General features: G+C 35.7%; 1 protein-coding gene across 2 annotated transcripts in view; it reads left to right on the top strand.

Moving 5' to 3' along the window:
• Window positions 1-1170: 1170 nt before the first annotated feature.
• The window catches only part of CUNH14orf39 (chromosome unknown C14orf39 homolog), a 40205-nt gene continuing 15374 nt past the window's right edge, over window positions 1171-26001 (top strand). Inside the window, exons 1-14 of one of the 2 annotated variants that reach the window (XM_085830142.1) lie at window positions 1171-1223; window positions 1316-1372; window positions 2570-2696; window positions 4751-4840; window positions 8021-8208; window positions 8299-8341; window positions 10171-10291; window positions 11809-11900; window positions 14368-14486; window positions 15212-15288; window positions 18912-18997; window positions 19174-19220; window positions 24521-24582; window positions 25593-25768. In XM_085830142.1, the coding sequence (XP_085686268.1) occupies window positions 1175-1223; window positions 1316-1372; window positions 2570-2696; window positions 4751-4840; window positions 8021-8208; window positions 8299-8341; window positions 10171-10291; window positions 11809-11900; window positions 14368-14486; window positions 15212-15288; window positions 18912-18997; window positions 19174-19220; window positions 24521-24582; window positions 25593-25768 (1334 nt within the window). In that variant the 5' untranslated portion in view covers window positions 1171-1174. Of the gene's footprint in view, window positions 1224-1315; window positions 1373-2569; window positions 2697-4750; window positions 4841-8020; window positions 8209-8298; window positions 8342-10170; window positions 10292-11808; window positions 11907-14367; window positions 14487-15211; window positions 15289-18911; window positions 18998-19173; window positions 19221-24520; window positions 24583-25592; window positions 25769-26001 lie in introns of both variants that reach the window. The other variant, XM_085830141.1, reaches the window with a different exon arrangement.

The raw sequence follows: 26001 nt of genomic DNA, 5'->3' as shown, positions 1-26001 counted from the left end.
GGGGACCCGTAGGGACCTGTTAGGTGGGCCGGGAGGGGAGGGGACGCGGGTGGAAGAGCGGTCTGAGGAGAAGGCAGTGGCTCTGAGGAGAAGGCAGCGGTCTGAGAAGGCAGTGGCTCTGAGGAGAAGGCAGTGGCTCTGAGGAGAAGGCAGCGGTCTGAGGAGGAGGCAGCGGGTCTGAGGAGAAGGCAGTGGCTCTGAGGAGAAGGCAGTGGCTCTGAGGAGAAGGCAGTGGCTCTGAGGAGGAGGCAGCGGGTCTGAGGAGAAGGCAGTGGCTCTGAGGAGGAGGCAGCGGGTCTGAGGAGAAGGCAGTGGCTCTGAGGAGAAGGCAGTGGCTCTGAGGAGGAGGCAGCGGGTCTGAGGAGAAGGCAGTGGCTCTGAGGAGAAGGCAGTGGCTCTGAGGAGGAGGCAGTGGCTCTGAGGAGGAGGCAGCGGGTCTGAGGAGAAGGCAGTGGCTCTGAGGAGAAGGCAGTGGCTCTGAGGAGAAGGCAGTGGCTCTGAGGAGGAGGCAGTGGCTCTGAGGAGAAGGCAGTGGCTCTGAGGAGGAGGCAGCGGGTCTGAAGAGGCGGCCGCGCTCCACAGAGCCACGTGCCAGGGCCTGGCGCCAGGGACCAGGGCCTCCACTGAGGGGAGCGTCTGCAGAAGGGGCCATGCCCTTGAGCGGATTCCTGGCACGAATGCAGGAGCGGGGATGCGAAACCAGCTTTGGGGCGGCCGGGGCTAGGACTGAGAGCTGTGGAAAACCTTAAAAAGCAAAAGAAAACAAAACACAATGGCGCTCAATCCATACTCGTCAACCATTTCTCTAGAGCCCCTTCCACGAAGGGCTTTAAGAGTTCCCCTACAGTTGACACATACGTTTTGGAATAGATCATAAGAAATCGGGATGTCTGGGTTCTAGTCATTCAAAAACTCAATAGCAGTCACGAAGGGAAACTTCTAGAACTTTCCGTCTTGCTGAGCCCTTTGAGTAGCCACTCAGTTGTTTATCTGGGCTCTGGAAGCGCTGACTGGGAATTCAGCAGCTAATTGGAAGAGACTCCTTTTTCCCCATGTCTTAATCCACTTACATTTTCCTTTTAAGAATGCTGTATTAGAAAGGTTCTTACTTTATGTATGCTCTTTTATATATGGCTTCTGAAAGTTTTATTATTTATTTTACACAGTGTCCAAGATGAATGATAACCTGTTTGCCAGTTTGGACAGGCTTTTGTTGGAATTTGGTAGGTATAAAGTTAAAATAAAGAAGAAATAGTAATTTGTATTAACATTTGACATTTAACCATGAAGAAAAATCTCAAATGTTTATTTTTAGTTTTCCAGTATGAACAAGACATAAGTATTAAAGAAGATACGATTCAAAGAATTAATAGTAAGTAGTTTTGCATGAAATAAATATTTTAGTTTTGGTTTTATCTTATATAGAATAATGCATAATTAAACTGCTTAGGGCAACTTGTATGTGTGTGTGGGGGTCTTTCTTTTGAGTAACAATGAGCTATTTTAGGAGTGAATAATTGAAACAGTATTGCAACAATGTTTGTATTCAACATTATTTTGTAAAGAATTTCTCAGAAATAGTCCCTTACATAAGCTCAAAGACCTCTTTTTTACCTTTCAAGTAAGAGTCATTTCAAATATTGGAATTTTTTTCTAGAAATAATAAAAATCAGAGGTTGGTAAGTGGCACAATATCAGGAAGAATGATTCTGAAAAATAATAAGTAAAATAGCAGGGTAAATTAAATAAAATGGTTCCGTTCTAATTTTAGTTTTGAAAACAGAACTGTTAACTTTTTAGTGTTAGTATTCTTTAGTAGTATTATTAGTGTTCTTTAGTATTCTAAAAATGTTATTCTTCTGAAATCAAAAAGAAAATAATATATTAATAAATTATTTCAGAGCTGGAGAGATGGTTCAGTAAGTAAAAGCACTTGTTGCTCTTGTAGAAGACTCAGGTTCAGTTCCCAGCACCCACATGGTGATTCACAACTTCCTGTAGTTCCAGTTTCGAAGAATCTGACTGCCCCTTCCATGGACACTAGTGCCATGGTCACTAGGGACACACATAGTACACATGTATCCAGTCAGACATACTCATACACATGAATTTTTAAAAAAATATTCTAATGTAAAAATTGTATCTTTTATATTTAATGAGTGACAAATGTGTTGGTGTATTTAATAACTGATGTGCAATGGATGGAATTTCACATTTGTCAAAAACGCCTTTGTTAGTATTACTAATGAGTAGATGCTTACATGAATTTACAGCATTACGGGATAGATCAGCTTTAAATGCCCTCTAACCCTTATTGTAAAAGATGAAGGGTCAGGGACATTTGTTTTTAGAGTCTTCTGTTCTTTTTAGCTTCTGGATCTAGGAATCAGCCTGACTGTGGGTCTTTTGATTTTTAGTAGAAATGCCTGTCTCTCAGGTCACTCTTCCTTTGCATTTTCTGATTCTCCTCCTTTTAGGTATATTATCATATACTTTCATTTTTCTGGTATATTTCTTTATTTTAATTTATGATTTCTAGTTAAATAAAACAAACATTTCCTTTTTTCAGAATGCCTTGAAAGTATTAAAGAAAAGAAAGCAAATGTTTCTAAGCTACGTGAAGCTATAACCAAAGTAGATGAAGACATTGCTTTTTACTATAAACATAGTAAAGAAATCAAAGACAGCTGTAGTAAGTAAGTATTTGACAGAAATCAACATCCATTGATTATCATTTGATATTTTTACTCAAGGTTTTAGAGTTTATAGTATAAAAATGTTGAATTGGGACTGTAGCTCAATGGTAGAATACCTGCCTAACATGTGCAAGGCCCTGTTTTTGATTACCACAAACAAACAAGCAAAAATCCTATTTTAAAGCAACAGTGTTCTCTGTCCCCCCTTCTCTTCCTCTTTCTACCCATGTCTTCCTCTTTCTCCTCTCCCTCCCCTGGGAATTGAACCCCAGACCTTGTACATTCTTCCCTCCCACTGAACTAACCCCCAACTCCCAAGTTAGTATCCATATTAACAAATAAGTCAGATTGCCTAGTTATGTGGCATTGTAGAAGGACTTACAGAAGATTCCACAGAAAAACAGAAATGGCTCAGTGGTTAAGAGCATTGACTGCTCTCCCAGAGGTCCTGAGTTCAATTCCCAGCAACCACATGGTAGCTGGGAACCATCTGTAATGGGATCCCTCTTCCACTGTGTCTGAAGACGGTGACAGTGTACTTACATAAATAAAGTTTTAAAAAATATATTTTTAAAAAAGATCTCACTAATTCAGATCTACTTAATCTAAATACAGCATTTTGTAAACTAACAGTGTTGGCACATGCCTGTGCACTTCCTAGCACTTGTGAGATACAGATAGAAGAATCAGAGATTCAAGGTTGTCCTCGGCTACATAGAGAGTTGGAGGACAGGTTGGGATATATGAGATCCTGTCTATGTAAAATCAAATAGATGATTTTGAGCATGAGCTTGGTGTGTAAAATTGCTATTAAATAAACTTGAAGTAATTTTAATCTTTGGCTTTTCAAGTCTTAGATTTCTGTAAGAATTTAACTTAGGGAATAAAGAGGCAGTCCAGCAGTTAAGAGCACTAACTGCTCTTGCAGAGGCCTGGGGTTCAGTTCCCAGCACCCACATGGTGGAGCACAACTGGTTGTAATTCCAGTCTCAGGATTCAATGCTTTCTCTGACCTCCATAGGTACTTCATTCATTTGATACACAGATTGGCAAGCAGGCAAAACACCCATAGACATTTAAAAAAAATCAACCTAAAAATTTCAAGATAGAAGACTTCTTTTAAAAAAATGTATCTTTGGATTTATTCACTCAAATCTTTTTGATTGCAATTGAATTGAGTTTCTTGTTTAAATTTTTAACTATCGGAAAACACTAAATAAAAATAATTCTAACATCCAACATTAGGGATTTCATTAATTTAGGTACATACTTATTACTAGACATTTAACCATCAATGAAATTATGACATATATATTTGACATGGAAAGAAGTTAACAGTAATGATGACTAATACTGGAGTACTAATACAAGAACATTAATAGAATATGTAATGCAAATGCTGTAAAGGTACACAATCCAGTCTGTGCTTTTCTAGTAATGAGAACTAATTTTATTCAAAATATAATGAATATTTATATTATGAATATGTGAATGGTGATAGTGATGATAGGATATGACCTTATTTTAATGTGAACTCGTTTTCTCTAGGAAAAGAAAAATATAGATTAAATGATTATTATGTTCTTGCAAATTAATTGTGGAAATTAATATGGTGGCAGTTATCCCAAAGTAACCACACAAAGACCTTTTAATATTTCAAAGCTTAGGCTTTATCTGGGCAGACTCTCAACTAGCTCATCTAAGTTAACCCGACCACCCAGCCTACATGGCTAGCTAGACCTCCCAGACCTGTAATCCTCTGATGTCTCCTAGGGGACCACTTTCCTCCTTCTCCTTCCCAGGAAATCCTGCCTTCCATTTCCTGCCCAGCTAATTGACCATCAGCTTTTTATTAAAGCCTATCAGAGAATGCCTTAGGTAGATGTGAGGAAGGACAGAGACACAACTTCACACAGCATACCCCAGCAGAAAGACTCATTGTTCTTTAAGTGATTACATTCTTTTTTGTGCTTAAACTCATCCCATTATATTCATTTTTAAACTATCAATTTATCATTTTGAGATGGTAATCACAACTATAATTTTTTTCATAGCTGGAAGCCAACATGTGATGTTTTTCATAAACATGAAGATTATATAAAAGACCAGCTTACTGCTTACCAAGAAACCAATGAGAAAGACAAGTACAGTAATTTATATGTTGTATCAGTTCCATAAATTTGTATTATCAGCATGTTGTATAAGAATGATAATCAAAAATGTTGCAAGTTTGTATTCTGAGAGTTTTAAGTAAATGGATTCTGTGTACCATTGTTAAGTCTGCCTAATATAAATTTCCATTTAATTTTGTGTGCTTAGATATTTTCTCAGATATAAACTACTTCTCAGTAGCAACTATTGTAGCAGAATCCTTCAAATAATGATCTTTACAGTAAATCATTTAAAGGAATACTAATATGTAGAATTAACTCATGAAAATTTGGGGATATTGACCGTTTTGATAATATTAATATAATTAAGTTATCATGCAAAATAATAATATTCATCATGTCATGGTCACATATGTGTGACATATCTTGATCTCGTCTTCACCCTTTCCTCACTACCCTCCTCTACACCCTTCTCGTTCCGCAAGCTGATTTCCATTCTTCCACTAGTTCGCTCCCTCTCCTACATTTTTAAGACATTACTCTTTTCCATCTCCCTTTAAGATCTATCCTCTTCTTTCACCTCGTCCTCCTCTTTCTAGTTTTATTAGACACACACAAACACATACAGATTAAAAGATACATTCTACATATAAGAAAACATGCAATCCTTTCAAAGATGAACTCTAAAAGAAGTGGTGGTGAATGGTATGGATTTAGACTTACTGCCATTAGAATTCATGAAAATGTACAAGGTAGTTTGAATGCGAATGGCCCCCACAGGCTTATGTTTGAATACTGTAGACTGTTTGGGAAGGATTAGGAGCTGTAGCCTTTGCCAGAGGAGGTGTGTCACTAGGGGTGGGCTTTGAGGTTTCAAAAACCCATACCATTCCCACTTAGCTTTCTCTCTCTGTCTTGTGCTTGTGGATGAGATGTGTAAGCTCTCAGCTACTTCTCCAGGACCTTGCTTTGCTGGTTGTTTCCGTAATGGTCATGGACTATAACCTGGAACTGTAAGTCCCCTATAAATTCTTTCTTCTATAAGTTGCCTTGGTTATAGTGTCTTTTCAAAGCAATAGAAAAGTTACTAAGAGGAGGAAGCTAAAGTATATATATCATCTGAAGGGAGAAAATGGAAAAGGAAGACTATTAAGCTATCATTTATGGACACTGCTTTATTCCCCAGAGAATTTGAAATGATTTATAGGACAATACATGGCTTTTAGAATCAAGGCTTCCAGGTAATAAGAATAATGTCATGCATATCTTTTAAGTATAGGTGTAGATTAGACTTTGAAATTTGTAATAGTCAAGGCATTATAGAAATGTGATTAGGTTGGGACTCACACCATTTATTTAAAAATCAGTTAATTTGCTTAAGATAAGTAGATTTTCTTGATGCTTCAAAGAAATTTCTTTCCTGGGTCTTCAAAAAGAAGAAATACAGAATAGAATAATTAAAATTATGTGTGAGTGCGCATGAATGTGTGCTTATGCCAATGTAATTTATTGTCATTTAAGATGGTTAAAATGAATGTATTATTTGTTTGTTTAATGTGTATGAGTATTTTGCCTACATATATGTCTGTGTTCCTGGTGTCCCTGGAGGCTCAAATCTCCCAGAGTTGGGATTATAGAGAGTTGTGAAGTATCATGTGGGTCCTGGGAATTGAACCTGGATCCTTTGGAAGAACAGCAGATCTCTTAACTGCTGAGCTATCTCTGTAGCCCTCATTCAAGTGGGTTGTTTGTTTGTTTTTTTAAGAAAAATGTTTCTATGAGAAGCTAAAGCAAATCAATCTATATATACATACATATGTGTATGTATGTACATATAGTGTTTACTTTAGATAACTTCTCAAGCTAAACAGATGTACTTTAGTGGAAACAGTTGTTTTCTAAACCAGTCGCATAGATCATTTGAATTGATGACTCAAAATCAGACATTTAAAAAAGAAATAATGTCATGTGCTAGCCATTTTGCCTTCCTTCTTCACCTTCTTCATTTTGCCTTCTTCCTTCATTTTCCAGACATGGTTTCACTATGTATTGTCAACTAGCTTTCAGCTTGCTAAAGCCTATCGTTGCTTCAAACTTTAAGTCCTTTACTGTCAGTCTACTGATTGCTTACCTCTAATCTCCTATTCTTGTCCAAGCATTCATGAAAACTAATATTGCGGGGCTGGTGAGATGGCTCAGTGGGTAAGAGCACCCGACTGCTCTTCCGAAGGTCCAGAGTTCAAATCCCAGCAACCACATGGTGGCTCAAATAAATAAATCTTTAAAAAAAAAAAAAAAAAAGAAAACTAATATTGCTACTAATAGGTGAGATAATAATGATTCTTCTTGGATGATAACTTAGGGAAGTTATGTGGTTGATCAAACTATTATATGGAGTATATTAGAAGTATATGTGGTCATACACACATTATTAATGAGATGGATATATGCTAATCTCATATGGTATGTTAGCTTTCTTAGAGGTATCCTCTTTCTTAAAAGTATCCCCTAAGACTATTTTCCCAAGTTACTACAAGTGGTAAGTGATTAACTAGCAAGTACACAGTTTGAAAAGGAGCTTACTTATGGGCTCAATTTCAGTATCTTGGTAGTAGTGTCTATGGACATGACAGGAAACCACAGTTATAAACAGCAGCTATGGTTGTCTGCACACTACTGAGCCAATCAATGTTCTAGCATGGTTAGAAGGGATTTCATTAGCCCCATCCACAACTGAGAAGCTATGGATAGTTTATGGCTTCTATGGGTAAGGAGCGTCAGTTTTCTTTAAGTGTGTAGCTTCTGGTAGATTGACCATGCTCCAATGGATGCCCCCACACCCAGAAATTCATGGATAGCACAAATTGGTGTTGATGGGCTAGTAATTCACAAAAAGAAGACACAAAGTTGGAGGTAGTGAGAAGGTGGTAGATCTGTGCGCCGTTCAAGGCTAATAAGATGCATTGCATTAAATTCTCAAAGAATGGCATTAAAATGGCAGGGATGGATGATAAATTGAAGAGAATTAAGGAGTGCGGTGACTAACTCAGGTAATAAAACAGGTTTGGTGGAAGAGTCAAGTAGAGTTTGAAGAAGAGAGTATTGAAAGAAGTAAAGATGAGTAAATGCCATTTGTGCTTAATGGGATAGGCTTAATAAGTGATATTTTCTTAAGTTTGTAGATTTCTACATACTTTCTTTTAATTTTAACAGAAAAATGTATCATGATTATATATGTCAGTATGAAGATGTTTTGAAACAATACCAACTAAAATACTCAGAAACACGTTTTTCATGTAAATATTATGAGAAGAAAAAAGAACATGAAGAAATTAAAAATAGAGTGTTGGCATGTACTGAACAACTACAATTGAATGAAACTATTCTTATGAAATTTCTAGGTATTAACATTTTTATCATACACTCTTTGGTTACAGCATTTTTATACTGAAAAGAATATAATCATTCTCAATTACATATTTGCTTTACAGTGCCTGCTCCTTTCCCATCTCTGACTAAATGGACATTATACGTGTATCCACAGCAGGTTTCACTTATCATTTTCTTAGATAAGTATAATTTATGATTTTAATTGTTAATGTGTTTTCATGTGGAAAGTCTCTTTTCCGTTAAAGTCAGATTTTTAGAGATTACTTTAAACGTCTTCTGGGGTTAGTTTTCATATATGCCTATGTGATCAGAAGCAAGCAGTTTAAGAGAAAATGAAATAGTATAGGCATCTGGCTTTAAAGTGGCTATCAAATTATGAAAAATCTTATCTTTTAAAACATTCCAGATGAATTGATTATTAAATATTCTTTAGGATAGAACAGAGTAAGAAAGTGTGTCATAAGTATTCATTTTGAAATGTATTGAATAATTGAAGAGAGTAGGCAGTAGAGGCATTAAAAGAATGGCTTAGGATGGAATGGGAACAAAACAAATGCATGGATAAAGAAGACTTCACAAACAGAAAGAACTTACAGCTTAGCATGGGAAATAGACACAGAAATAAATCTGATAAGTGCTAGTATAATAGATAAGTAATTCTTAAATGGTTTAAGTCTCACCTGTTTGTCAGAGAGATCTTCTGATGAACTTAAAACTTTAATCTTCTTTCAACCTTTAGAATCCTTATATGCTTTCTTAGCAGATTATAATTCCACCGTTTGTGAAGTCTTCTTTATCCATGCATTTTGTTCCCATTCCGTCCTAAGCCATTCTTTAAATGCCTCTACTGCTTGCTTTCTTCATATTTTGGTTTTAGACTATTTTTTATTTGATATGCATTAAATTCTCAGTGGTAAGGGGCAGAGATTGGTAGGTACTTTAAGATAGATACAGCCAGAGTTTAAGGCGTTGGATATGATTTGGGATGACACACAAAGTTTGAATGACAAAGAGAAGTAGATGGTGGTAGGAAGAGTCGAAAATTAGGGATTAAGTATGTGTAAAACTTGAAATACTTTTAGTAATGATGCTTGATAGAAAATTCACCGGATGCTTTGTGTTGTAGCATGCAAATCATATATGTTATAAGGCAAGATAGGAAAGGAATAATAAAATTTCTCAAGAATTTTATTCACAGCTTATTATTCTACTCAGGTCTTAGTTCCCCTAAATGGATTGTACAATAACTTAGGAAATTGCATTATTTAATAACAGCATAGGATGTCTATTAATAACTAAGAACTAGCCGGGCGTGGTGGCGCACGCCTTTAATCCCAGCACTCGGGAGGCAGAGGCAGGCAGATTTCTGAGTTCAAGGCCAGCCTGGTCTACAAAGTAAGTTCCAGGACAGCCAAGGCTACACAGAGAAACCCTGTCTCAAAAAACCAAAAATAAAAAAAACAAAAAAACCAACAAACAAAAAAACCCAAAAACCTAAGAACTACTCTATAAATGTAAATCCAGTTAAAGCAGGATATCTAGATGGATGCTCTTTTCTGTTATACAGGATATATTAATGAACATTTTGGATAAACAAAAGATAAATTGAGTGGATTTTTAATGTCTGGAATAAATAAATGATAAAAATTTAATTTTTCTTGAGATTATTATTGTTTTATTAGTTATGCCAAATGACAGGATGAACTTGCATAGAAAAACTCAAAATGCTACCTTATAAAAATATTTTATTGAAAGAAAAAATTGTAATAAGTATTCTTTAAAAAAATGTTATTTTTTTAAGTTCATATACATTTTTTAAGTAATATACTAAGGTAAACTAATTATATTAGTCATATTTTTGTTTTTAGATACCAATTATTAATATTGCTTATGTAGAACATACATGTAATTGGTAAATATTAACTATTGGTAAATATAAAATTTAATTCATGCCTGTTCCTTAACATAAAAAGAGTTAATTTGAGATACAGAACACAAGATATTCTTAAATGTGCCAACAATTTTATCAAAAGATCGTTTGAATTGGAAAAAGAAGCAGATGATGTGGAAATAGAAATTAATTCTTTAAATAAGGTATATATTTTATGTTTTAATATATTGTTAGTATATGAATACGATATTAGTCTATAGTCTTAAAAGAGTTTTTTTTTAAGATTTATTTATTTATTTATTTATTTAATGCATGAGTGCTCCATCTGCATGCCAGAAGAGGGCATCAGGTCACATTATAGATGGTTATGAGCCACCATATCGTTGCTGCGAATTGAAATCATGACCTCTGGAAGAGCAGACAGTGTTCTTGACTCCTGAGCCATCTCTCAAACTTAGAAGAACTGTTTTTAAAGACAGTTTAAAAATGGAGAAAGGCTTTTTTTTTTTTTTTTTTTTTTTGCCTCAGTGAAGACAAATGTATTTCAGGTTCTGAAATATTTAACTATTTGGGTAATAGTTTGTAGTTATTTGAGGTCTGAGGAAAGAAGATAAAGAAAGAACAAGATTTAAGTTAGTCCTAAGATTCGATTTATTTGTTTGTTGAAGGATCAAACATAGGCAACTGTGCTTGTTAGACAAATGCATCACTGAGTACACCCTCAGCCAGACATTAAAGAACAACAGTGTCTTTGAAAGAGGGAACAACATAGTATATAGCTTAGGGATTTAATCTGGAAAAAGTTATAGTTTGTAATATTTAGAAAGCTAGTATAAAAATAACTTAGTTTTTAGGATTTTCTGGAATATATTTTAGTATAATTCCTTGAGTTGTGGGTTTTTTTTAATTAAGAAGTTAGGTATTATATTTGTATGAATGTTTTTTCCTGCATGTATATGCACTAAATGAGTGCCTGGTGCCTGTGGAGGTAAGAAAAAGCCATCAGATTCCCTAGGACTGGAGTTATAGATGGTTGTAAGTCACCATGTGAGTACTGGGAACTGAACCTGAGTCCCCTGTAAGAGCAGCAAGTGCACTTGACCTTAGCCATCTCTCCAACCATGGCATGGCAGTTTTTGGTAAATACTACCAAAAATAAAAATCTAACTTTATAGAAAAATTATATTAGTTAAGAGAAATATATATCTGACTGCTCTAAAGGTATCGTGTATGTGTGTGTGTGTGTGTGTGTGTGTGTGTACATTGAGGCCAGAGTTCAGCATTGGTATCTTCCTCAATTCTGTCTCTTCTATCTCCACCTTCCCAGTACTGGGTTTACAGGCTCATACCCTTGTACCTGGCTTGTATGTGGGTCCTGGACTTCTGAGGTGAAGTCCTTATGCTTTCAGAACAAGCACCTGACCCACTAAGTTATCTCTCCTTAAATGCCAGGCAATGCCTCTACCATAGTCTTCTAAGTGCTAAGGATTGAAAGTGTGACTATCGAGCCAGGCGGTGGTGGCACACGCCTTTAATCCCAGTACTCAGGAGGCAGAGGCAGGTGGATTTCTGGGTTTGAGCCAGCCTGGTCTACAGAGTGAGTTCCAGGACAGCCAGGGCTACACAGAGAAACCCTGTCTCGAAAAAACAAAAGCAAAAACAAAAAGAAAGTGTGACTATCATGAACTAAGTATTTTGTTGTTCTTATTTTTCTTTTTAGCAGATGGCAAGACTTTTTGAAAATAAAACATTTTCAGAAGCTCTAGACGAAAAGAACAAAAATACAGAAAAGAGAAAAGAATTTGAAGAGAGGTATAGGTAAACTTTAAAACTGAATTTTATGCTAACAGATATTCTGCATCTAAAATTTTTGAGTCTGTCCCTGACATATTTTTATGCATGGCTTTTCTATTAATTTTATGAAAATATTATTTTGAAATGTTATGAATTATTATCCCAAACTGCTTGTTGCTTAAGAAGACCAAAGATCCACATAGTAAAAACAAGGCTGACAGCAGCACATCTGTTGTAGAACTTATCAGAGTGTAAAATCTATCCACTTTCTGTGGTAGTACCACGGCAGTTACAAACCAGGTTCAACAAGAGGAGTGTCACGTGACGAGTGACCAGTGTGACTGGTTCTACCCTTACCACAGAGGAAGATGAGACTCTTCTGAGTCTATTCATGATGTATATTTTCATTTATCCTTGTGGAGAGAACACAAAGCATCCCTGAAGCATTAAAACATTGATTTTTACCTATATGGTGGGAGAGAAAAGTACATGGATTCCTGTTCCTGGCTTTAATCAGCTTTCTCCTTTTGGTTTCTTCATATAACCTATGTTTATTTATTTATTTGTTTGTTTCAAGACAGGGTTTGTCTAAGTAGCCTTGGCCATCCTGGAACTTGTGTAGGTTAGGCTGGCCTCAAGCTTACAGAGATATCTACCTCTGCCTCCCAAGTGCTGGGATTAAGAACATGTGCTACCACTACCCAGCTTTTTGTTTGTTCTTAAGTTTCACAGACTCTATTATTACCTTTTCCTATTTTTCCCAACATAATCTCCTCCTAAGTTAATTTCTCTCATCCTACTTTCTTGGAACTATTATATTGATGTATCCACTACTACATATTACCTCATGACACAGGATCATTAATTTTATGAAGAAATTTATTGGAAGGTCTTCCCAATTAATTTCATATATGTATGTTTTTATTTTATGGATACTTGAGTATTACAAAACTTTGTATATTATAAGGAACTTATATAACTAGCCAATTTTTAGTCACTATTTATCATTCATGTTTTTGCTTTCCACTATTTGTTACCCAGTGGTGATCTAAAAATATCACATGTAAATTCCAGAAATAAACAAACTGAACACCATTCTGAACTGATCTACATTCATGCTGTTCCTTCCCACATAAAATGTGAATCATTCCTTTGCCCAGTGAATCAGTGTTATATATACTCTTGGTTGCTTCGTATCCATCTCAGTTATCATATCAACTGTGCTGATACCATATTGCCTATGCTCAGGGTAACCTTTATTTTTAAAATGGCTTGTACATATAAGAGTAGCAATGCTGGACTATGGAGAAGACTCAGCGGTTAAGGGCACTGACTGCTCTTCCAGATGTCCCGGGTTCAAATCCCAGCACCCACATAGCAGCTCACAACTATCTGTAACAAGATCTAACATTCTCACATAGACATACATGCAGGCAAAACACCAATGTACATAAAGGAAAAGTACATTTTTTTTTAAAGATTAAAAAAAAAAAAAAGGAGTAGCAATGCTTGCAATTGTGATATGCCAGAGAGATGCTATAAAGGGTTTTCTTTAAGAAATAGTTCTTGAGCTGGGCGTGGTGGTACACACCTTTAATCCCAGCACTTGGGAGGCAGAGGCAGGTGGATTTCTGAGTTCGAGGCCAGCCTGGTCTGCAGAGTGAGTTCCAGGACAGCCAGGGCTACACAGAAAAACCCTGTCTTGAAAAACCAAAAAAAAAAAAAAGAGTTCTTAACTCACAGAAAACAACGATTTACTTTGGTTAAGATCTGTGATGCCAAATTTATCTGTGAAACTGTAGAAGGAAGAAATAAATGTCACTGTTACTGTCATACCTTAATGCAGAAGTTAGGGAAAGCATGTAATAAGTGCTTATTTATAGTGGAAAAGACATTTAGTATGTGTATGCTTCTGTATATGGGAAAAGATAAAATGTACATAAACTTTCATGTTTAGGCATCCATTGAAGATTGGCAATCATAGACTGTATCTTCTGTTCACAAAATAAGATAATGTATTTATGACAGTGTTTATACTCATTTAATTTAGAAAAAAATCAGTGAAGTTATTCTTACAGTAAAAAGGTTAAAAGACACATTTACCTTTTGACTATAATATTGCTTTAATAATTTTTGTATTCATGATAGTTGATTTGCTTCTAAATAAACCTTTTAAAATTTGAAATACTCTGAAATCTAGAACACATTATTTGTAGTAAAAGTGTTTAAAAGGGTTTTTATCTTTGTAAAGTGGTTATGTGTCAAAGGAAGGGTGTGGTAAGCTGAGAAGAGCATTGGGCTTGATCAGGACAGTGCTGGTACTACTTATTACCAAGTGATTGATTAATAGTGATTAAATCTGAAATGCTCTGTAAACCTAGTATCATGACTGCAAAAATGAAGATGTTTAACAGTATAATATCGCTTCTGAGTTTAAATTTTAATCTTTACTCAGCTAATAGTGAGTGTAAATTCTTCTCTTCAGAATTTTTGAAAATGATGAGCAAGTATCGAACAGAAGCTCTCAAAATAGCCCGTTGTTACTGCCATGTGAGTCTCAGAAATTTGTAAGAAATATGAATTCTTCAGAAGCAAGAATTACAGGTACAGAATCTGTTTCTCATTCAGAAACTTCATTTTTTTTCTTGACAGAGAGGAAATAAACGGTAATTTTAGCTATCACTTAATGTAAGCAAGGACAAAAATACTGAAGACCTGTAGACATGGGAAGGTACCACTTTAACTTTGAGAACAGACAAGATATGACTTGCACACCATCCTTTCTTTTCCATTTTTGAGGAAATCAATTTGGTAATATTTTTTAAGTCTTCTAGTCTTGTAGTACACAGCAGATGAGGATGACCAGCTCTGTATTAAAGCCTAGCCATTCTATTTATAGTGCTGGTCATTGAAATGGCTCAGTCACGTTTCATTCAAGAGTCTGCAGATTAATCACATTGAATACGTTGACTACACTATTTTAATTTTTTCTTCATTAATATTACTACTATGACTTTTTTAGTAATCCATTTTAAGAGAGTAGTTTGTCACTTGGCCATCTTGCCATTTCACATTCATGATATGTAATAACTAGTGTATAGTAGTGAATTAAAAATGTTTGAAAATTCTCATATTTTAGGTTAAATCCTCTTATAAACTTGATTTTTTTTTAGAGTATAAATTGTGATCAAATGGTTGGAGAAATGAGGGCTGAAGCTGGCTTTACAGCTCAGTGGCAGAGTGTGAACTTAGCATACATGAGGCAATGAGTTTCAGATATTGTTTGGTTTTAGCTTCAGAATTAATTTGAAATAATACATTTAATCTAGATAAAAAAGAAGAAAGTTCAGCCAATCAGTCAAAGTTTGTTAGAAGTGATGTGAGACAAAAAGAAAATGATCCACAGGTATGTATTTCTGTTTTCAATAGCATAGATAGCTTGCCTAAGCAAGATAATACATGTAGGTAGGACACAACCTCTGTATCCATGCATATTAAATTAGCCACTACTATTACTTCAGAGTCTAAAACATTTAAGAGTTTCAATGTGGACAGGCGATGGTGGCTTTTAATCCCAGCACTTGGAAGGCAGAGGCAGGTAAATTTCTTGAGTTCAAGGCCAGCCTGGTTTATAGCGTGAGTTTCAGAACAGGCAGGGCTACAAAGAGAAACCCTATCCAAAAAAAGAAAAAAGAAAAAAAAAAAGGAAAGAGAAAAAAAAGTGTCAATATGGCATTCAGTATAAACTTCCCCTTTTGGCTAAATACTGTACAAAATATTTCTTTTTAAATATTCAGTCTGATAGCATACCAAAACTTTTGAGAAATATCTGCTAAACCCTTTATTAATCACAGGACTGTCTTAGTCAGGGTTTCTATTCCTGCACAAACATCATGACCAAGAAACAAGTAGGGGAGGAAAGGGTTTATTTAGCTTACACTTCCACACAGCTGTTCATCACCAAGGAAGTCAGGACTGGAACTCAAGCAGGTCAGGAAGCAGGAGCTGATGCAGAGGCCATGGAGGGGGATGTTCTTTACTGGCTTGCTTCCCCTGGCTTGGTCAGCCTGCTCTCTTATAGAAGAGAGATGGTCCCACCCACAAGGGGCCTTTCCCCCTTGATCACTAATTGAGAAAATGCCTTACAGCTGGATCTCATGGAGGCATTTCCCCAACTGAAGCTCCTTTCTCTGTGATAACTCCAGCCTGTGTCAAGTTGACACAAAAGTAGCCAGAACAAGGACCAATTGCACAGGCTGTACCTATAGCACTGTTTCATAGGGATTTCTGTCACAAAATACCAGAGACAATTTATTAATTAAAAAAAAGTGACTTCCAAACAATATGGATTATTGTTATTGTTCTTTATTGACTCCCAGAACTTGACCCCACTGCTGAAGATACTATGTTTCCAACATGGGACTTGAAGAAATTGAGGTGGATCTGACCTAGAAGTCTCCCCATTGAAGACTGATTCTCTTAGTATTCACAGATACTATTAGAGCTGCAAGAGAGAAAAGCAATTAATAGTCCTTCCTAACTGTAAAGCCTATGAACCCCAACAATGGAGTGTTTATCACTCTCTGCTTTATTCCCTAGAGACAGAGCCTCTCACTGAACCTAAAGCTTGATATTTCAGTTAAGTGACTGGCCATCAAGTTTCTGGGACCTGCCTATCCCTGCCTCTCATGCACAACTTTTTTGTGGGTACTGGGAATTCAAATTCAGATCCTTATGCTTGCCCAACAAATGCACTTACTATAGCAACCTTCTCCTTAGCCCTTTAAAAATAATCTCTATCTCTGTCTCTGTCTCTAGCTCTACCCAGTCTCTCTATATATCATCTGTAGCTATAGCTATAGGTACCTGTATCTATGTCTATCTATACATCTATATCTGCCTATCATATCTCTCTACATATGTATATATATTAGGCTGCTATGGGAAAAGAAATTCATATACTTTCAAATTTGGGGGGTTGTAAAAAATCAAAATAGAATTTATAAAATTTAACAAAATATAATAAAACATGTGATATGCGGACAAGCTGGTTCTCAGAGCAAAATATATATTTAAAAATAAACATTAGAAAGTGAAAAATATTATCAAAAATTTATTCTTAAAAATTGAAGAATAAAATTTACACATTAGATATTAGTAAACAGAAAGCAAAAAAATTAGTGACATTAAGAGGTTGAATTTATGAATCTGATCAAAAGCTAACATACCTTAAAAATCAATAAAATTTCAACAATTTAAATAACCTTTCTCTGGTGGAACAGAAGAGACAGAAGATAGGTGTTTATCTTACAGAAGATCATTTTAAATGTAGAAGATTTTTTTTAGAATATTGATAGAATACTATATAAGACTTTTAAAACTAAATGTGATGTTAGAAGGATATTTCTGTAAGACAATTTGAATTGTAAATAGGCTGACAAATAAAAGAAAAACATAAGTATATAGTTTCCTCTAACAGCTTTTGCTATCTTTTTCCCTTAGTCTTCTGCCAGCATACATACCCAGACTCAGAGTCTCATGTGAACTTATCAAAGCTTTCGAGATTGCATCAAGACTGCTCATCAAAAGCTGACTGTTTTTGTTTTTGTTTTTTTTTTAAGACAGGGTTTTTCTGTTCACCGCTGGCTGTCCAAAAACTTTCTCTGTAGATCAGGCTGGCCTTGAACTTAGATATGCTTGCCTCTGCCTCCCAAGTGCTGGGATTAAAGGCATGCAGCACCATGTTCTGCTGCTACTGATATTTTTGACTAGATAAATTCTTTGTTGTGGATAGAGGCCAGAATCATCCTACTTCTAAGTTAATGACAATCAAAAATATCTGCATACATTCTTAGATGCTTTCTGACAGCAAAGTAAAGCTCTTTAAACAATTTCAAACTACAAAAAAAAAAAAAACTATTTGGAGAATTATCACAGCAAACCTGTTAGATTACAAAAACAAGAATAGGAAAAATACTTATACAATCAGTTTTAAGAATGATCATAGCTATAAAAATCCCAAATAATTAGCAAAGTAAATATAGTAGAATAACATTAATAACATAATAACTGTCAACACCTGTGAGACATGCAGTGGAATTTGAAAATTAGAAAAACCTGTTAATATGATTCATCACATTTACCAGTTAGTAAAACATTTTAGCATCCAACCCCTTGCAACTGGAATTATAGACCACATGATCTGTCATGTGGGCATGTGTGCCACCAAGTACATCCTGGTAATTTAACCCAGGCTATTCCTAACTCCTGAACAATCTTCTATGTAGGTGTGTGATGTTTGCCATGAGTGGTGTGTGCCTTGACATATGTGGAGATCAGAGGTTGGCCTTCAGGAATCAGTTTTGCCTTCCTCCCTGTGGGTGGGTTCCAGGGATCAAATTCAAGTTATCAGGCTTGGCAACCAGTGCCTTTATCTGCTGAGCCATCTCTCTGGCCCCCAAGAAAATTTTTTAAAGAACCAAGGACTGCCAGCTATTGAAAACTCATTCACCTTTTTCTTAAAAAGTAAAATATATTTCTTTGAGGCATTCTTCTACATAATTGTGCTAGAAAATTTGCTACTTAAAAGTGTACTTAAAAGCTCAATGATCTTTAGCAGACAGGTTGCATAACTATCATAACTTCTGGATTCCAGAATACTTGCATCACCTCATTTATTTTGAAAATAACATAGAAATCAGGTCATTGATAAAGAGCACATTAATACTCATTTGATTGTGAATATGGATAAGTTAGAATTTTTAAAGTTTACCTTAAATGAAAAATTACTACCACAGATAATTACCATACTTATCAAAAACATCAAATTACTTAAGAATCCTTTTTTGCTTCTCAGTATAGTTGCCTTTATGTTTCCTTTGTAAATATTTCAGTTAATGTATGTAGTTGTAGGTATTGATAATGCTGGTGATTATGGGAATGAAATGCTAATATAATTAGAGATTTCAGTGTAGCTATAATACAAGATTATTATTTTATATTGTCAAACGAATGTTTAATTTTTTCCAGATACTTAATGACTCTGGTATGGATGGTAATTCAGAATCTTCACATATTCCAGCTGTTAAAAGTTCACAAGGTTTTATGCAATTCAGGTAATTTTTAAAATATAAAAAATACCCAAAGTGTTGGGATAAAGCTCGGCGCTAGTGTATTTGTCTGCTTTCAGTCTCTAGCACTGTTCCCCCAAAGAAAAGAAGCATTTTCATCTCTGTGGTAATTTGTAAATATTGACTCTGAAGTAATAAAAATTATATTTGTTGCATTTTAGATTGAATCAACCAAATTACAATCAACGGATTGAAAAAGAACATATAGGTATTTACTGTTTATATTTTTCTAAATAATAAATTATATCGGTTTTTATACTAAGTAAATTATTTGGATTTTTAAATTCTCACTAATGGAAGTACATATGTGGTTTAATAATACATTTTCATCAGAAAAGAAAATAAATACATTTCCTTATAGAAAATTTGGAAAGCAAAGAAAAAATATAAAAGAAACAAAATGTAACTAACCAGATATAACTGAAATAATGCAGTCTATTGCATAGTCTCTTAGTTTCTTAATGCATGTGTACATTTTGTTCTCTATCCTCATTTGAATTATACAGTATAAGTAATTTAATCCCATTTTCCAATTTGACTACATACAGTCATTACAAATAAAAAAATGACATGAGGCTATTTTTCATATCATTAATTTTATTTGCAATGACTATATAGTATTCCATTGAATCAATATAGTAGATTTCAGCTATTTTCTTACATTTAATATCTTTTTGTTTCCATTTCTGGAACTATACATAATGCTTTTATATTTTCTTATATTAATTTTGCTGCCTTGACTATTTTCCTTAACTGAACATCATAGAAAAGTCATAGTATATATGTATGAGTTTATTTTCAGAAGATCAACATACATTGGAACTGTGGCAAACAATGGGACATACTTTTCTAACTGTATGTAGATATGTATGCATGGATGTGTAGTTACATAAGCACACACACATGTATATCATACACATAGATGTATATTGGTAACCTATTAATGAGTCACATTATACCCTGGGTCATGCTGTATGAAAGTCATCACCTTTTGACTGTTTGAAGTTTTAAAGTGAATCATTTGGAAACCATATAATTTTGTAAGTTGGGGCTCGGTGGTTAAGACTGGCTCATCAGTTCTAGAGGACTCAAGTTCAGTTTGCAGAACCCACAACGACAACTTAACAACTTTGTAAGTCAACTACCAGGGGACCTGTTACTCTCTTCTGTCTTTCTCAGGCTGGCACACATATAGCATACATTCCCATAGATACATATACATGAGTAAAAATATATCTCTAAAAATATTTGTAGATATATACATTTTCAGTATAGTTATAGTCTATCAGCCTATTTTTCTCACTTCTCATATATGGATCAACTGAAATAACATGTGTATACTATATAGCTGAACACTCTCTTTGCTTTCTTCTAAGAGGAAAAAAATGCCTTTCCTGTGCACCTGATCTACTCCAGCTGTTTATAATCCTCTTCATAAGCTAAGCTGATTGTATTAAGCAAGGAGGAATAGCTAATCTCCTAGAACAATGTACCCTTGACATAGAGATGTTGGGAAATACATGTAACTGGCATGGTCCTACTTGTACTGAACATGTGTAATGAGGCTTCATGCTCAAGAAGACATGTAATTATTTTAGAAAAAAAAAGACTTTCAACAATCTCTAAACCTATAAGTTGAGGAAATAAGTATATGATAAAAAAAATAATAGGTGTGATTTAATGCAAGAGGCAAAGTGTATAAAGCTTTCAGGAAATGGATGTATAACTTCAAGAGAGGCATTTTTGATTTTTAAAGATTTATTTTATTTACCTTATGATTTATTTTTAATTATGTGTGTGTGTGTGTGTGTGTGTGTGTCAGAGTGTGGGCATGTGAACAAGAGTGCAGGTGCTAATAGAGGCCAAAAGAAGGTGTTAGATCACTTGGCGCTAGAGTTACAGGCAGTTGTGAGCTGCCTTGAGTGTGTGCTACAAACCAAATTTATGTCCTCTGCAAGAGTAATAGCTGCATATGTAGCAGAGGATGGCCTTATCTGGCATCAGTGTGAGGGAAGGACCTTGGTCCTATAAAGGCTTGATGCCCCAGTGTAGGGGAATGCCAGGGTGGTGAGGCAAGAGTGGGAGGGCACCCTCATAGAAGAAAGGGGGAGGGAGAGATGGGATAGGGAGTTTGCGGAGGAGAAATCAGGAAGGGGGATAACACTTGAAATGTAAATAAATAAAATAACGAATAAAAATTTTTTAAAAAGTAGTAGTCACTCTTAACCGGTTGAGTCATCTCTCCAGCTCCCAAGGTAAGATTTCTTTTTTAAAAAACTTTTTATTTATTTATTTACACTCCAGATTTTATTTTCTGCCCCCACCTCCAACTGTTCACAAGGATATCCCCACCTCCCCCGCCCATCCCCCACCTCTACCCAACCAGACCTTTAAACTCCCTGGGGCCTCCAGTCTCTTGAGGGTTGGGCTCATCTTCTCTGACTGAACCCAGACCTGGCAGTCCTCTGCTATATATGTGTTGGGGCTTCATATCAGCTGGTGTATGCTGACTGGTTGGTGGTCCAGTGTTTGAGAGATCTCTGTCCAGGTTAATTGAGACTGCTGGTCCTCCTACAGGATTGCCCTTCTCCTCAGCTTCTTCCAGCTTTTCCCTAATTCAACCACAGGGGTCAGCAGCTTTTGTCCATTGGTTGGGTGCAAACATCTACATCTGGTTCTTTCATCGGCTTGTTGGGTCTTTCAGAGGGCAGTCATGATAGGTCCCTTTTTGTGAGCTCTCCATATCCTCAGTAACAGAGTCAGACCTTGGGACTCCCCCTTGAGCTGGATCCCACTTTGGGCCTGTCGCTGAACCTTCTAGGTAAAGATTTCTTAAAAGCCCAATTAATAAAAATTGATGATTGTTGCCCCTTCTTAGAATTGGGAACAAAACACCCATGGAAGGAGTTACAGAGACAAAGTTTGGAGCTGAGACAAAAGGATGGACCATCTAGAGACTGCCATATCCACGGATCCATCCCTTAATCAGCCTCCAAACGCTGATACCTTTGCATACACTAGCAAGATTGTGCTGATAGGACCCTGATATAGTCTCTAGTGAGACTATGCCGGGGCCTAGCAAACACAGAAGTGGATGCTCACAGTCAGCTATTGGGTGGATCACAGGGCTCCCAATGGAGGAACTAGAGAAAGTACCCAAGGAGCTAAAGGGAACTGCAACCCTATAGGTGGAACAACATGAACTAACCAGTACCCCGGAGCTCTTGACTCTAGCTGCATATGTATCAAAAGATGACCTAATCGGCCATCACTGGAAAGAGAGGCCCATTGGACACACAAACTTTATATGCCCCAGTACAGGGGAACGCCAGGGCTAAAAAGTGGGAATGGGTGGGTAGGGGAGTGGGGGGGAGGTTATGGGGGACTTTTGGGATAACATTGGAAATGTAAATGAGGAAAATACCTAATTAAAAAAAATACAATGCAAAAAAATTGATGATTGACTATATTAAAATAAAGAAATGTTGTTTATCCAGAGATACAAAGAAAAAATGCTGTAGAGATAGCTCAGAGGTTTAAGAGCACTTATTCTTGCAGAGGATCTGGGTTTGGTTCCTGTCTTAGTCAGGGTTTCTGCTCCTGCACAAACATCATGACCAAGAAGCAAGTTGGGGAAGAAAGGGTTTATTTAGTTTACACTTCCACACTGCTGTTCATCATCAAAGGAAGTCAGGACTGGAACTCAAGTAGGTCAGGAAGCAGGAGCTGATGCAGAGGCCATGGAGGGATGTCACTTACTAGCTTGCATCCCCTGGCTTGGTCAGCCTGCTCTCTTATAGAACCCAAGACTACCAGCCCACAGATGGTCCCACCCACAAGGGGCCTTTCCCCCTTGATCACTAATTGGGAAAATGCCTTACAGCTGGATCTCATGGAGGCATTTCCCCAACTGAAGCTCCTTTCTCTGTGATAACTCCAGCCTGTGTCAAGTTGACACACAAAACCAGTCAGTACAGTTCCCAACACCTACATGGCTACTAACAACCACTTTTAACTCCAGTTTCAAAGGATCTAATACCCTTTCCTGGACTCTGTGTGCACTGCACACATTAAGTGGACAGACTTACATGCAGGCAAAACACATGTAAAATGAATATCTAGAAAAGGATACAATAAAAAGAAGAAAATGAATCACAAAGCCAAAGAATATATGTGTATGTAATATATAAAATTGTCCAAAGAGTAATGCAGACAACTCAGAATATTTCATAATAGAGGTTTGGCAGGTGGCCTAGTAGGTAAAGCACTAGGTCTGCAAGTGTGAAGACCTCTGTTCAGATCTCTAAAATTCACTTAAAACCTGGCACGGCAGTGTGTGTAATTTTAGAGATGCCATAGTGAGATGGATGGTGGTGACAGGACAATCCCTGGAAATTTGTAGGCCAGCTAGCCTGTCACAGGTAGCTGCAAACAAGATGAAAGGCAGTGACTGACAGTCAGTACTAGCCTCTGACTTCTACATGTGTACACTTACAGTCACGCACACACAAATATGCACGCATACACACAGAAAGATTAATAATTTAAAACTTGAAATGTAAGAATATGTGAACTGACATTTCGAAAGAAACTTTTCTGGCAGATAAACATGAAATGATGCTTAGAAGATTATGAAAATGGAAAGCTACAGTAAGATACTGTTACACATCTGCTAAATTAGTGATAAAATGTCTACTAGTATTAATATTTATGAGAGTGTTGACCAATAGGGGCTCTCATAAGCTAGTGATATAAACTGTAAATAATAAATACTATATATTAGCATTAATAAATAGTATTGTGATATAGTGATATAATGAATCAACCTTAACTTAGAGCTAATTTACTGAGATTTTACTATTTTTACAATGGTTAGTTATCTCAGCCAAAATTGGTACAGCCATTATAGAAAAGTTTGGCACCTGATATTGGGAGATAAACATACTCTGTGTCTCAGTATTCCACCTTAGGTAGATACCTAGAGAAATACAAATAAACATGGAATATTATATCATTCCCAATGCCCATCTGTTGTAGAATGCCTGGATATGTGGAATATTTATACCGGTAATGAGAAAACTGTCTATATATAGCGATATGGAGGAATCACACAAACATATACTAAACAGAAAGGGAGACATAAAATGTAATATATAATTTTAGCATGACATTTTAAAGCAGAAAAGAAAGGTATTTAGGTAATAAAACATACTAGGGAATTGTTATCACGGAAGTCAGGATAGGGATTACCTTTAAAAAGAGGATATGGGAAATGGGACCTTTTGGAGTGTTCAAGATGTTTCTTTACCTGGGTCATGGTTAAACTGTTAACTATTATATTTTGTGCTCTTACATGTATTTATTAGGTAAAACTGTATGAACTTGCCATTTTTGTAAATAGATATTTACAAAATGTTTTATACAGTTGAAGTAAATTACTTAACTTCATAATGAGATCACACAAATGAAATAAATTAATGAATTTGTTAAATCCCATATAACAAATAGATGCTGAATGTGGAGATAAAGAGACAGTAAGACAAGTAAGAGAATCAAAATGTAGTACACAGGTAAGTCTAATGTTAGATTTTTAGTTTCAAAGCAGAACATCCTAATTTAAAAAATACTTAGTGTTCACTTAAATTTTAGACTTATTACAATAAAGATTACTTATGTAAGATGTTATTAGGTTGAAACTTAGGTTATAGGAAGTTAGAAATGTTTTTCAGATTAAAAAAAGAGTCTAAAAAGTTTTGTATGAACAAATGTCAGCAGTTGTCACTCGTAAGTGATGATACACATTAAGATCAAAACCAACCCATAATTAAAAAAAATAAATTTGTTTGGCAAGATTTAATGATTGTTAGGGCAATTCAAGACCAGTGGATATGAAAGTATCTTGATAATAGTTTTGTTTAGTGGAAAACTTTAATGATGACAGATGCAAACTAAGCTATCAAGGGTTAAAACGAGAAGTGACTAATTGACTAAGTAGTATTATACTATAAAGGAAATACAGGTAATGAGCACATTATAACTCTTTTACACAGACCCAAATTGTTTCTGTAATAGGATTTGATATAATCATACATGAAGTATCTCTCTCTCTCTCTCTCTCTCTCTCTCTCTCATACATGAAATCTCTCTCTCTCTCTCTCTCTCTCTCTCTCTCTCTCTCTCTCTCTCTCTCTGTGTGTGTGTGTGGTATGTGCATTGAGTGTGTGTATAGAAAATAGAAATAAGATAAATGAAAAGTTAGTATTCAGGCTCTCAATCTTTAGAACTAAACTAGTATAAAAATTATAATGGCAAAAAATTTTAAAGACAAAGTAGGGGAAAAAATGGTTACTAGGACAAGGGGTTGTGGACCTATTTAGAAGTAGTTATTTGGAGATACTCCTCCATTCATTATCAGGATACTAGGAGTCCAGTCCAATAGCAAACACCAAACATGAATCAGTTATTCTTATCTGTGAAGTGATAACAGAATAATATGGTGCATTCTACCTTATGCAGTATATGTGTGTTCTTTTTAAGTAACAGTCATTGTTAAAATTTTTCTGTTACTTTCCATTTACAGGCCCTACACATAGAACACTTTGAAAAGTCCATAGAAAATAATAGTGTTGAAGAGGAAAGAGATGAGAATTTTCCTCAAACTCCTGAAACTCCTTCATTTCTAAGAACTCCTGAAGCGCTGAAGACACCTGAATCTATGGAGAAAATGCAGTTCCCTAAAAGCCCCTTCTTTGAAATGTATGATTTTTATTAATAATTCTAATTTATTTATATATTGAGCTATATAAGTAATTTATAGTAATAATTACTAAAGATTCTACTCCCTGTTTTTTGTTTGTTTGCTTGTTTGTTTGTCTTTCTGATGGTTGAGGTTTGTTATTAAAGTGAAGATGATAAAGAGCCTGAGTTTCCAGTGAGACAATATGGAGGCTTAAGATTTTTTTTTGTCCTCCATTTCTTATTTATTCATT

This window comes from Mus caroli, unplaced genomic scaffold (assembly GCF_978045245.1).
Source record: "Mus caroli unplaced genomic scaffold, Mus_caroli_1 scaffold_14, whole genome shotgun sequence".
Classification (NCBI taxonomy): domain Eukaryota; kingdom Metazoa; phylum Chordata; class Mammalia; order Rodentia; family Muridae; genus Mus; species Mus caroli.
This window is presented reverse-complemented; position numbering and strand designations above follow the sequence as displayed.